The sequence below is a fragment of the Garra rufa genome, chromosome 6, assembly GCF_049309525.1.
Source record: "Garra rufa chromosome 6, GarRuf1.0, whole genome shotgun sequence".
NCBI classification, from domain to species: Eukaryota; Metazoa; Chordata; class Actinopteri; order Cypriniformes; family Cyprinidae; genus Garra; species Garra rufa.
In genome coordinates, this window is record NC_133366.1 from 6,855,371 (window position 1) to 6,867,806 (window position 12,436).

Genomic DNA, 12,436 nt, shown 5'->3' on the forward strand with positions numbered 1-12,436 from the left:
TGTGCTCCTAAAAGTTGATTCTAAGCACAAGGCTGCATTTATTTGTATCTGCTAAATGAACAAATGTAAGACTGAATTTATTCAACAAAGATGGCAACAGGGGGAGCTCATGGTGAAGACACTATTTCATACAGAGGAGGAGCAAATGAGAGACACACAGAGAGAGAGAGAGAAAGAGAGAGAGAGTGCTCTACTTTTATAGAGACCACCATCGTCACACAGATAAAGCAGAATGATCCAGCGCTGTGATGACAAGCTCCTCACATTTAACCTGCTGCTCCTCGTGTCAGGTGAGAGTTATTTTGTTTCTTTCTAACAGTCTGTCTGTTCTCAATCAGATCCATGTGTGCACTGAGCTGTTTTTCTCTCTGTATGTTTTTATAGTTGTGGCATGTGAGATGAAGGAGATCTGGACTTTCACTGCACATGAAAGAGGAAAAGTTGAGATACGGTGTCCATATGAGCCCGACTATAAGGATGATAACAAGTATCTCTGCAGAGGAAAATGCCTAAGACTGTTTAAAGACAAACCTGTTGAATCTGGATCAGCAGCTCAAGATGAGAGATTCTCTCTGACTGACAACAAAACAGCTCTTATCTTCACCGTCACCATCACTGATCTGAGAACAGAGGATCAAGGCAAATACTGGTGTGGAATAGAGACAGGGCGGGGAAAGTTAGATGACTTTACACAGATTCATCTGGAAATTATACATGGTAAGTCAGAATACACTGTATGTGTTATTACTTCATCAGTGCACATAGATATGCTGTGAAATATATATGAACCTAACTAAAATACTCTAAAGTAGTCTGTCAGAGGTCTTTTAGCATGTATGACTGTACTGTCTGATGTGCTGAAAGATGTAGAAAGGCGAGATATCAGAAACCACAGTATCCTCTGCAGATGGTGATGAACAAGTGTTCAAACCACAGACAACAAAAAATACTGACCCGATAATTTCCTGCCAAATGGCATGCAGTTTTTTTGAGAAGAAGCAGTTCATTCAAAAAATATATAGCTGCATAACAATATAACTACTAAATTCTTAGACATATTTTTTTATAATATATATTCCAGCCATCAGCCTTTATCAAGGCATTTAAAAAAAAAAAAAAAAAAACATTAAACCATTAAACTTTACCTTTAAAAAAAAATTCATGACTCACACCTCAATATTTAGGTTTGTGCTTATATTCTTTAAAATCAGTTACATTGAGGAGCTTTTCAAAGAGTCGCATTATCCGCTGACATTTAGCGATTCTAAAGGTCATGGTTTGTTCATTTCGCTATCATGACATTATCAGTGTCTCTGAGCAGAGCAACCAGTGAAACCAGTGTCAATGAATGTAAACTGACATTATTCAGACCAGTATCTGATTAAACAGCTAAATTGTCACTGTAAGTACTGTATCTCATTTTTTGCTCTGATTTAGTGTCCAGAGTGTCCGGTGTGACTGGAAAGCTTCTTAATATTCTCTGCCATTATAAAAGAAATTTGAAGAATAATGTCAAATTCATCTGCAAAGGAAGCGACCCATCCCTCTGTGAGAAATCAGCTATCAAAGTTTCATCAGAGACAAACAGTAATGGCCGATTCTCTTTGAGTGATAACACATCTGCAAGAGTCTTTACTGTGACCATCGCTGATCTGACAGAAAATGATTCAGGGATATACTGGTGTGGAGCTGTACACAGAGGACAAGGGCACAAAATCAAGTGGATATCAGTCACTGATCTAAACATTTCTGCTGGTAATATAACATTAGCAGTTTGATATTATGTTTATGGAAATTAACTAAATAATGATTCTTTTTAGTTTAGAAATAGTGCAAATGCTAAACACGCATCACTGATCACACATACGCTGCTGTTTCTCCACCTCACCCTTGACATTAGTGAAGCGTTACTAACAGCTGTGTCAGGAGGAAGTACAGTGTCACATGACCATTAGACACAATAAGACTGTATGAATGTAACTGTGTATATTAATTCTGAAATGCATGCTCAATATCTAAAAAGCATCTTAAGTCATTTTTGTTGTCTTCATATTTCTAAATAACTGCATGCTCTGCATTAAACTAAGTGACTATTGGTGTTTCAGTTACATCAGAGAGCATGACACCTAAACCAACAACAAAAGCTTCATTGCATGTCAGCAAACCGCCTCAAGCACAAACTGCCTCGAACAGACCCATCACATCTTCATTATCTTCATCGCCATCAGCATCATCTACAGTCTTACTGCTCTTCTCATCGTCTAATGCAGTCTCACAAAAACCACAATCAGGTACAGTGTTTCTGACAGAATGAACGAAGGCATTTGTTTCTCAAGTTCAATTTTGAGTAGCTTATTACGTTCTTGTCTGTTTGGTAAGGTTCTACAGTAGTCATCATGGTGATGGTCATAGGGATACTGACAGGGTTTGGATTCTTATTGTTTATATACCTAAGATGGAAGCAGAAGAAAGAAGGTAACTGTCTTTATCACATCAATTTACATAATATAGAATCATTTTTATTCTCATTTGCCATAATAAATCCAAGCATTTATAGTCCTTAATACATTGTCACAAATCTGGAAATCTTGTGCGATAAAATAGAAACGCCGCCCAAAGATGTCGTTCACGGTCCAACTAACAATCTGCCCACTAGAGATACGGGAGAAACTAGAGAAGTGAGTTTCATCATGCGTCTGTTTGAGTTCAGTCTGTATGCAATCACTTGTTTGTGGATCAAATCCTTTTTTACACTGGTGTTTTTTTTCCCCCATCTCTTCAGGCCACACATACGGTCTACGATTATGAAGACATCAGGAACATACCTGATCAGCCTGACTATAGTGTGGTCCTTCCAGCATTTGCTGAACGTGACGCCTCTGTTTATGCTCTAGCACAAATACCCAGCATCTCCTCTGTGGATCTCACTTACTCCAGCATCAAATTTTCAGCTGGACATCATTCAAACAAGACGTCTGATGGGCAGGAAACATGCGACTATGCATCTGTTAAACCAAAAGACTGTCGACATTAAAAGAGACCAGGTTAAACCTGAATGCTTCTCGCTTGCTTAAATCTGTGGCCTTGGTATTGTTTGGAGACATACGATTGGTTACATTTATGTCTGTAATTTATTCATGCTCACAAATCCTTTGGTATTACGGAAAAATAAATCAAAGCACATAGTCAAAAATTAATTGAGTGAATAACATTAATGCTGTGGTGCAATAATAAAAGTTGAAATTAAAATCAGACTGACATCTAACAAAAGGTGATTGACAGGCTAATATGAGCTAATTATCAGCTAATTAGTATTAGTTGCTGTGATCTATGGCACAACTCCAAAAATCAATTCTGGTCATTTCAATGTGTTCACAATAATTGTGCAATCTGCAAAAAATGCACAAATATATCAAAATCTTACTCTTAGCTCCCAATCTCACATTTTTATTTATGTGTGTAAATTCTGATAGAATACATCTTTTTAATCTGGACTGATTAAGGTATCGATCCAGTCAGTAATCTCACACAACATCACTATTATGCAGGTGCATCTCAATAAATTAGAATGTTTTGGAAAAGTTTATTTATTTCAGTAATTCAACTCAAATTGTGAAACTTGTGTATTAAATAAATTCAATGCAAACAGACTGAAGTAGTCTTTGGTTCTTTTAATTGTGATGATTTTGGCTCACATTTAACAAAAATGATCTAGAGGGAATATCTATAGCAAAATAACATTTTCAACAGGCTATAGCCTATATTATTTATGAGTAGCCTGTTGCAAATGTTATTTAATATTTCCTGCTTAATGTACTTGCACAGTTTTGTGTACTTAATATTTGAGTCTATTTTCGCTGCTTACTCAGGCAATATGACAATCGAACATCGGCGCCCCCTTCAGGTCGAAAGCGAAATCGCAGTTCTTGACGGGATTCTCTTGATACTTGATCTTTGTCCCGTTAGAAAGAGGCCTGTGGGCGGAGACTATTTAAAGTGAAACTACAAAAACCAAACAGTGAGCTGCGAGACAGGTACCGCGTGTTTATTATTTATATAACTTTATTTATGTAACTTTTATCGCTAATGCATGTGGAAAGCTATTTGTCGATTGATGCTTAAAACCATAGAATTTTCAACTTTGATGCACATAAACTAGCTACTCGTTGCATTTGTCCAGCGTAATACACAAATTTAAAATGACTAAACGTAATAAGTAGCTTTAATACAAAGTTAATATTTATACATTAAATAATTAATTAATTGTTTGTCGTTCAATGAAGTCTAAAAAATCCGTACCAATTCAAGCTCTTCCTACTTTAAAGCGCGCTCTGTTCACAGAATTGAACGGAAGCTCGCTAAGAATAAACAAAACATTAGCTGTAGTCAGTTGGTGTCGACCATTAATATAACTTTTTTTCCATGAGACTTTGGACTTTCCGTCTGCATGACTGAGCGTGTTTGTATAGCCTAAGCATAAGTACTGGTTAATAAGTGCAATATGTAAAAATAACGAGCAAAACTGCTTCTATTCTCATTCTTATAACTTGTGTTTGAAGCTACTCATTAATAAGTGAGTTTTGGGTCTGGTTGTGTTTGGGATTTTTTTTTTTTAATGTGTACTGGTATAGTATAGTGATAGTTTCTCATTATTATTTTTACATATTATTTCCTTTCATCTGATCTTATACAGCACCAAGGTGGAGAAGATGGAGTCTGTTCCAGAAACACTTCTGGAAGCAGTGGATGAGCAGGACAATAACAAACCAAAGAAGCAGAGAAGCGCAGTTAGTGCTGATGAACTGGAGCAGGCAGATGCAGTGGATGGGTCAATGCAGACGATAAGCCCCTCTCACACTTCAGTCAGCGTTGATCTAAAAGCTAAAGCAAGTGGAACTGTAAACGCTCCTGTACTCACTGGAAATGTCATCCAGGGTTCAGTCATCTTCAGTTTCAACTCCGCCACTGGTGCTGTCGGTAAGGTCATAGCACAATAACATGATTAACATCACAGTTCACAAGTTTTTTTTTTATCATTAACCATTCTGGGCATTTTTTCTTATAAATTTCAGCAGTCACAAGTTTTATTTTTACCCCATATACAAACCAGTGATTCTTGGGAATTTGGATAAAACAGGTTTTAATTTTCAAAAAAAAAAAAAAAAAAAAAATTGTGTTTAATTACACCATCTGAATGTATATTATTATAGACCAAGGTCTTAGCTTTTCAGCAATGTACTGGTGTCACCTCCCCATTTTGTATTTTTTTTTTTCATAAAATTGGCATTTTACTTTTTAGCGTTTTACAACGTTTACTTTTTGCTTAAATCAAACTAAAAATGTTTTTTATTTAACAAATGTATTTTTGTTTTAAAAGAGACTATCACTTTAATAACTCAGCAGCACTGACAAAATATATTGTAGGCCCCTATGCATATTTATTTAAAAAAATTAAAACTCCCTCTGACGGTGGTGACACTAATCTGACGGTGGTGACAGTGGCCTCATTACAACATAAAATTCCAAAATGTATACCACTCAAGTCAACGCCTTTTGTTTAACAACTTTTTTAAAACTATTTGGTCCAACAAATAACAATCCTGAGCACTCTGATAAAATATTCTTCAAATATTTCGACATCGTCAGACAGAAAACCTGACGGTGGTGACATCTGACGGTGGTGACAAAAACCTACTATCCCATGATATGCATTAGTTGTTCACATTAGCCATCTTGTTGCAACTCTTTTGCTAGCTACTTCAGACTTGTTTTTAAAAAGTATACATTTATGTCATAATCAAATCTAATATTATTTATACAAAAGAGACGGTGTTGACATGTTATGGTTGCCACAGTAGCAGTGTCCAAAAATATGAACAAGTTTAAGAGAAAATAGCAAATTTACAGGAGCTTGGCTGATCTTGAAGCATGCAGTAGAGCTGAAGATTTGATAATGTGGTCCTCAGGAATGCAGTTGACCTTGTAGTTGCCTGATTTTATTGCTTTTTATAAATATCTGACGGTGGTGACGCATATGTGGGACACATTTTGTGCAACCAAAAATAATTGTAAATATTATTCAAAACACAGTGTTTGTAATTTGTGATACATATTACAATGTACTCTTTCATATAGTAAAAATATTATTCAATTAAATGATTACTTTTTGCTTTTTTAATCAAGTTGAAATGATTATCTCCTATCTGAGGACAAGTGATTTTGTAGGCAATGGGCCAGATTTGATAATTAAATTAATACAAAATTAAAAGAAAACTATAAAAGAACCTTAAATATGTGCAACTGACCCTCTGATTATAATCTTGATTCTTTTGATTTATGAAAATGTTCTTCATTTCCAACAGAATGAACACTTTTCTTGTTGGGACATGTTTTTGCCAAATTTTCAAGAATCAGTAAGATGTATATTTTTTTTTTTCAATGCTTGGTTTTATTTATTTAAATTATTTTGCTTATTTCTTTCAACAAATATTATTTTTTTATATTTTCTATAATTTTTTCCTAAGTTCACCAAAGGGCTCATATTTTTGGACATATTTTTTTATAAACCAAGTTGCTTATTTCTCTGGGAAAACTTGGCAACATTGTTTAACATTTTACAACCACCAAACAGTTTGCAAGGTTTGAATAAATAGGCTTTACAACCACAACACTGAACAATTTATGTTTTGATTTAAACATATTTCTCTACTCTTTTTTTTTTTTGTTCGGATGCTTACTCAACAGGGCTTCAGAATCCACCCGAAGGACAGATGTCTCAGAAACAAGGTATGAAAACAATAGCCACTTCTTTATCCTGGTCATAAATGTGTCAGGTTTTAGATTATTTCTAAATGTCTACAAGTTATGATTTTCAACATCTCAGTGATTTAAGGCAGAAATTACTATAATTATTGTGCTTTTGATTTGTTCTAGAGGAGGACGTCTTGCAAAAAATCCTGGAAAGTCACAAAGACAACATGATGGCTAATACAGGTCGTGTGTTTGAGGGTAAAAAGGAGAACAAAACGCACCTCAGCAAAGTGTACACTGAACTCTTCATCACTGAAGGGGACATTTCGGACGTCTATGATGAACATGAGGTTCTGAAGATTGACCGAGCCTTGAAAGCGCCAAAATTTGAAGACACACCGATTGACTGCAATGACATATTCTGTTTACTGAAGCAAAAAGAGGAGGGTAACATCGTGCTGACCAAAGGTATCGCTGGCATCGGAAAGACGTTCTCTGTGCACAAGTTCATTTTGGACTGGGCTGAAGGAAAAGCCAATCACCATGTGGACTGTGTGTTTCTGCTGCCATTCAGAGAGATTAACTTGATTAAAGATGATAAAGAGATCAGTCTCCATGAGCTACTTTTGGAATTTTATCCTGATTTGAAAGACGTGGAAAACACCAAGTTTTATAAAAAATGTAAACTAGCGTTTATCTTTGACGGACTTGACGAGAGCCGCCTGGAATTGGATTTTGACTGTAAATTAGTCAAATGTGTCAATGCGCGGTCATCTGTTGACAATTTACTTACGAGCCTACTTAAAGGGAAACTGCTTCCGTCGGCTCTCGTCTGGGTAACGTCACGACCGGCAGCGGCCAATCTGATCCCTCCTGAGTATGTGGGATTGCTCACAGAGGTGCGGGGATTCACTGACCAGCAGAAGGAGGAGTATTTTAAAAATCGGATCAAAGATGAAGATCAGGCCTCCAGAATAATCAAACACATCAGAACATCTCGTAGTCTCTACATCATGTGCCACATTCCCGTCTTCTGCTGGATCACGGCCACTGTTCTTCAGGATATTCTTTTAAAAAATGACGGGCAGGACATTCCTTCGACTCTCACTGAAATGTACATCCACTTCCTTCTGATACAGATGAACATAAAGAACCAGAAATATGAGAAGAAGCTTGAAAGAGATCGCACAAAGCTCTTGAGTTCAAACAAAGACATAATCTCCAAGTTGGCTAAATTGGCGTTCAAACAGCTGAAAGAAGGTAACGTCATGTTCTATGAGAAGGATCTGAAAGCATGTGGCATCGATACAAGCGAGGAGTCCACAGGTCTGTGCACTGAAATCTTTAAGAAAGACTCCGTTCTGCACGAGATGAAGGTATATTACTTCATACACTTAAGTGTGCAGGAATTTCTCGCTGCATTGCATGTGTTTCTTTGTTACTTGAAGCTGGACATGGACGAGCTGATGTTCTTCCTTGAGAATAAGTGTCCTAATGAGAAAGAACTGCTGTACGTTCTGCTGAGGAAGGCGATCGATAAAGCAAAGAAGAGTGACCGAGGACATTTCGATCTCTTTTTGCGGTTCTTGCTGGGCATTTCTCTTGAGTCCAATCAAAAACTCCTCATCGGCCTGCTGGACCGAATGCTGGACAGTAAACACTGCATCAATAAAACCATACAGTACATCAAGCAACTGCAAAACAATGACAAGTGCCCAGATAAATCTATCAACCACTTCTTCTGCATCCTCGAACTGCAGGACAGAACCTTGTATCAACAAATCATGAAATATATGAGGTCAGAGAGCGGCCAGCCAAAAGAGGTGTCCAAATCCAACTGCTCAGCTCTGGTCTATGTGCTTCTGATGTCAGGCGAGGTGCTGGATGACTTGAACGCAAAGATGTTCAACAAAACATATGCGGGATGCAGGAGACTTGTCCCAGCCGTAAGATGCTGTAGAAAAGCCTTGTAAGTCAAGTCAAATAAAACATTATATAAATAAAATTTCTCCAAAAAAAAAACATAATTAATTGAATAGTATGAATAAAACTAATACTTTATTAAAAAAAATGTTTTGTCTTTTTGTGACAGTGATGCTGCAGAAATGCAGTATAAACCATTGTGCACTCTTTTTTCTTTCCATTCCAGATTTTCTAAATTTAGGTTTATTATTATTTTTTACATAATCAATTGATATTATTGAACTAATGCACATGTATTATACTGTAAACTTGTAATGACTTAAAACTTTTTTATATATTTTCAACATTTTTTGTGCAATGTATTGACATTTTTTTTTACTTTATTAGGATTTTTTTTTATTTTGAAACTGTGTAAAAGTAAACTCTTCATGACTAGCTAACGTCTTTCCATCTTTACAGGTTTTCAGACTGTGGACTGACAGAACAGTGTTGTGAAACAGTAGCCATGGCACTTCAGCTAGAAGACTGTCCTCTGAGAGAACTGGACCTGAGTCACAATTACAGCATCAAGGCAGGAGTAAAGGCGCTTTCTGCTGGACTGAAGAGCCCACACTGTCGTCTGGAGACACTCAGGTTATGAGAGTTTCATTTTAGTGTAAACATAAACCTAAAATGTTATTCTAATATTGTACTCATTCAGGTTGGTCCAGTGTCATTTTGGCCAGGAGAGCTGTATTGAGCTGGTTTCTGCTCTCAAGAATATCTCACATCATCTCAGAGAGCTTGACCTCAGTGGAAATGACCTGCAGGACTCTGGACTCTATGAGCTCCTACAAGGGATGGAAAATCCAGAGAGTAGACTTCAGGTTCTGAGGAAAGTATTGATGATATGTAGCATTAACAATGCTGTATGAAACAGATTATTGATTAAAGGTTGTTTTGAAATGTTTTCCTGCAGGTTGAGCTGGTGCAACCTCACTGTGAAGAGTTGTGAGTACCTTTCCTCGATTCTCAGCTCAGATTCACACCTGAGAGAGCTGGATCTGAGTAACAATGACCTGCAGGACTCTGGTGTGAAGCTGCTCTCTGATGGATTGAAGAGTCCAAACTGTCAGCTGGAGATACTGAGGTAAAACAAAAAAGCTTTCATTTATTTATTTAACAAATATAATATTTCTCATTTGTTTTGTCAATTTGAAGGATGTCTGGTTGTATGGTGACAGAGGAAGGCTGTAGTTATTTATCTTCAGCTCTGAGTTCAAACCCCTCACACCTGAGAGAGCTGGATCTGAGCTACAATCACCCAGGAGAATCAGGAGTCCAGCTGCTCAATGACAAACTGGAGGATCCAAATTGCTCACTGCAGATACTCAAGTAGGTCTTGTTGGTCAACAATATGACATTCATATTTTAAATTTGTAAGTATTTTTGTGGTCTTAAGGATGTCCCAATAAAAAGCTTATATTTTATTAGCTGAGCTGTTTTGAGTTAAGAGAAAACATTAGTCATAAGGTCATTGTTGTTTAAGTGACATACAGAAAGCAACTACATTTGAGTTGATACTTTTATCCAAAAGAACATTTAATTCATGGTTCATTCATTCAGTTTATTCATTTCTTGTAAATCGAACCAACAACCTTGTGTTATTATTTGCTTTCATTCTCTTAACCTCTTCTTCTTCATCAATTTCTACAGCACTGACCCTATGAGTGACCACTTCATTAAAGCAGGGTTTAGAAAGTGTAAGTTTCTCATTCTCCATCTCTCTATGTCTATCTCTGAGGCACTAATGGTTGTGTTTTCTCATTTCTTATCTCACAGATGCCTGCGATCTCACGCTGGATCCAAACACAGCTCACATTCAGTTGTGTCTCTCCAATGGAAACAGAACGGCGGCATATGTAATGCAGAAGCAGCCATATCCAGATCATCCAGAGAGATTTGAATCTGTTCGACAAGTGCTTTCTAGAGAGATCCTGTCTGGTCGTTGTTACTGGGAGGCTGAATGGACAGGTCAAGAGGGGACGGTTGGGGTGACGTACAAAAGCATAATGAGGAAAACTGATGATTTTTTTATAGTAGAGGCCAAGAGTCAGCTTGGAAACAATGATGTGTCGTGGAACGTTACCTGTGCATCTTTTCCATATGTTTCTCACGCTGAAGAAGACATTAATTTAAAGTCTTCATCCTCTTGTCCATTCAATAGAGTGGGTGTGTATGTGGACACGACGGCTGGTGTTTTGTCCTTCTACAGCGTCTCTGACACACTCACACACTTGTACACCTACCTCACGTCTTTTAAAGATCCTCTCTATGCAGCCTTCAGAGTAGAAAGCGACTCTGTGTCATTGTGTCAAATATAACATGAAAGCCTTTTTATCTTACCGTTTATGTTTATCTTGAACGTTTATTGACATCTTGTTTTACTCCATGTGACTTGTACAACATCATTTCAGATTTGATGCATGAAATGCAATGGTTTCACATGTTTTACTGTAAATAGCAACCAAACCACATGTTCAGAAATAATTTGAGAACTGCTTTTGGATTTGCCTTTTCAGACATGCAAAAGCTAAAATCATTAGAATGAAAATTCTAGAGATCTAAAAATAAATATCTAAAGCAGCTGAACTAAAACAGACTCTTTTATCCAAAGCGACTTACAAATAAGGACAATGGAAGCCATTAGAATCAACAAAAGAACAATAACATGCAAGTGCTATGACAAGTCTCACTCAGCCTAACACAGTACAAGGTCTAAAGAAATAAACATAATTAGATTAAGTAATTAGGTTATATAATAAGAGTAAGCAAACACCATCAGGAAGAAACTCTATGGAATATTTTCATTAATCAGAATTCATTATAATATATGGGATTATGTCTATACATAAAAGAAAATTATTTTACCATTACCTAGTATGTATTTAGCTGTGTGTGAAAGAATGCTTAGAACGGAGTGACCTATTTAAAACTTGAAAAACACTCATATATAGAACACGATCATGTCCTTTAATACAGAAGCCAGAAATGAAGTGCATGACATGACATGTTGATCATCCTTCACAAGCTCATATCTCATCTAAAAACACAAAGGTACATGTAGGGATCTTTTGAACAGCTTCACGGTGAATATGTGGGTGCAAACCAAAACTCCTGATTCACGAATGAAAATAATAAATGGGGTTTGAATCCAGAAACAGCAGGCAGTCATTAAATATTGCAACAATCTTTGTTAGCTGCATTTGGGCCTTGATGCAGAAAAATAAGTCGAAATGGTTGCAGTGGATGTGTCTGAATTACAGCATGCAATGATGATCTAATTGCTGTTTTATAAGACTGAAGGACTTTATTTTGCGATAATAGCCAGATGGATGTACATTATACGGCTTATTACACAGATGCTTGCCAAAAAAGTTAATAATTCGACACAAAACATTGATCTGAGTTAGAGACAGCGTAGTGATACATACAGCCATAACAAAATTTATTGACATCTTCAACATTTCTGACATTATCACAGTTTATTCGCTATTATTTAGAAAATAGTAAGAAAATATAACAATAACTCAGAATTAAACTGTGTCAAAACAAATTCATCTTGATGATGTTCGATAACTTTGATCGAAAGGTATGTAACAAAACATGGTCAGGACAAAGTGTCAAATCAAAACTTTAGTCCCAAAATTGTATCAGTTTTACTGGTAGTAAACATATATATATATAATATATATATATATTATATATATATATATATATATAT

General features: G+C 36.4%; 2 protein-coding genes across 3 annotated transcripts; both read left to right on the forward strand.

Annotated features, from left to right (window-relative positions):
• Positions 1-215: 215 nt before the first annotated feature.
• LOC141337436 (uncharacterized) lies at positions 216-3,598 on the forward strand. 2 transcript variants are annotated; one of them, XM_073843251.1, is made up of 7 exons: positions 216-290; positions 385-717; positions 1,438-1,755; positions 2,106-2,291; positions 2,389-2,475; positions 2,605-2,678; positions 2,783-3,598. In XM_073843251.1, the coding sequence occupies exons 1-7, from the start codon at positions 233-235 to the stop codon at positions 3,032-3,034; spliced, it is 1,308 nt and encodes a 435-aa protein (XP_073699352.1). In that variant the 5' UTR covers positions 216-232; the 3' UTR covers positions 3,035-3,598. The 2 variants fall into 2 exon arrangements, with proteins under 2 accessions (XP_073699352.1, XP_073699350.1); XM_073843249.1 differs by having other exon boundaries at positions 2,380-2,475; positions 2,783-3,596.
• Positions 3,599-4,695: 1,097 nt separating this feature from the next.
• nlrp3 (NLR family pyrin domain containing 3) lies at positions 4,696-11,293 on the forward strand. Its single transcript, XM_073841487.1, is given in 8 exon segments — positions 4,696-4,977; positions 6,745-6,786; positions 6,934-8,719; positions 9,133-9,306; positions 9,374-9,802; positions 9,874-10,047; positions 10,369-10,415; positions 10,495-11,293. Coding segments are annotated over 8 exon segments (3,462 nt in total). The 5' UTR covers positions 4,696-4,709; the 3' UTR covers positions 11,037-11,293.
• Positions 11,294-12,436: the final 1,143 nt, after the last annotated feature.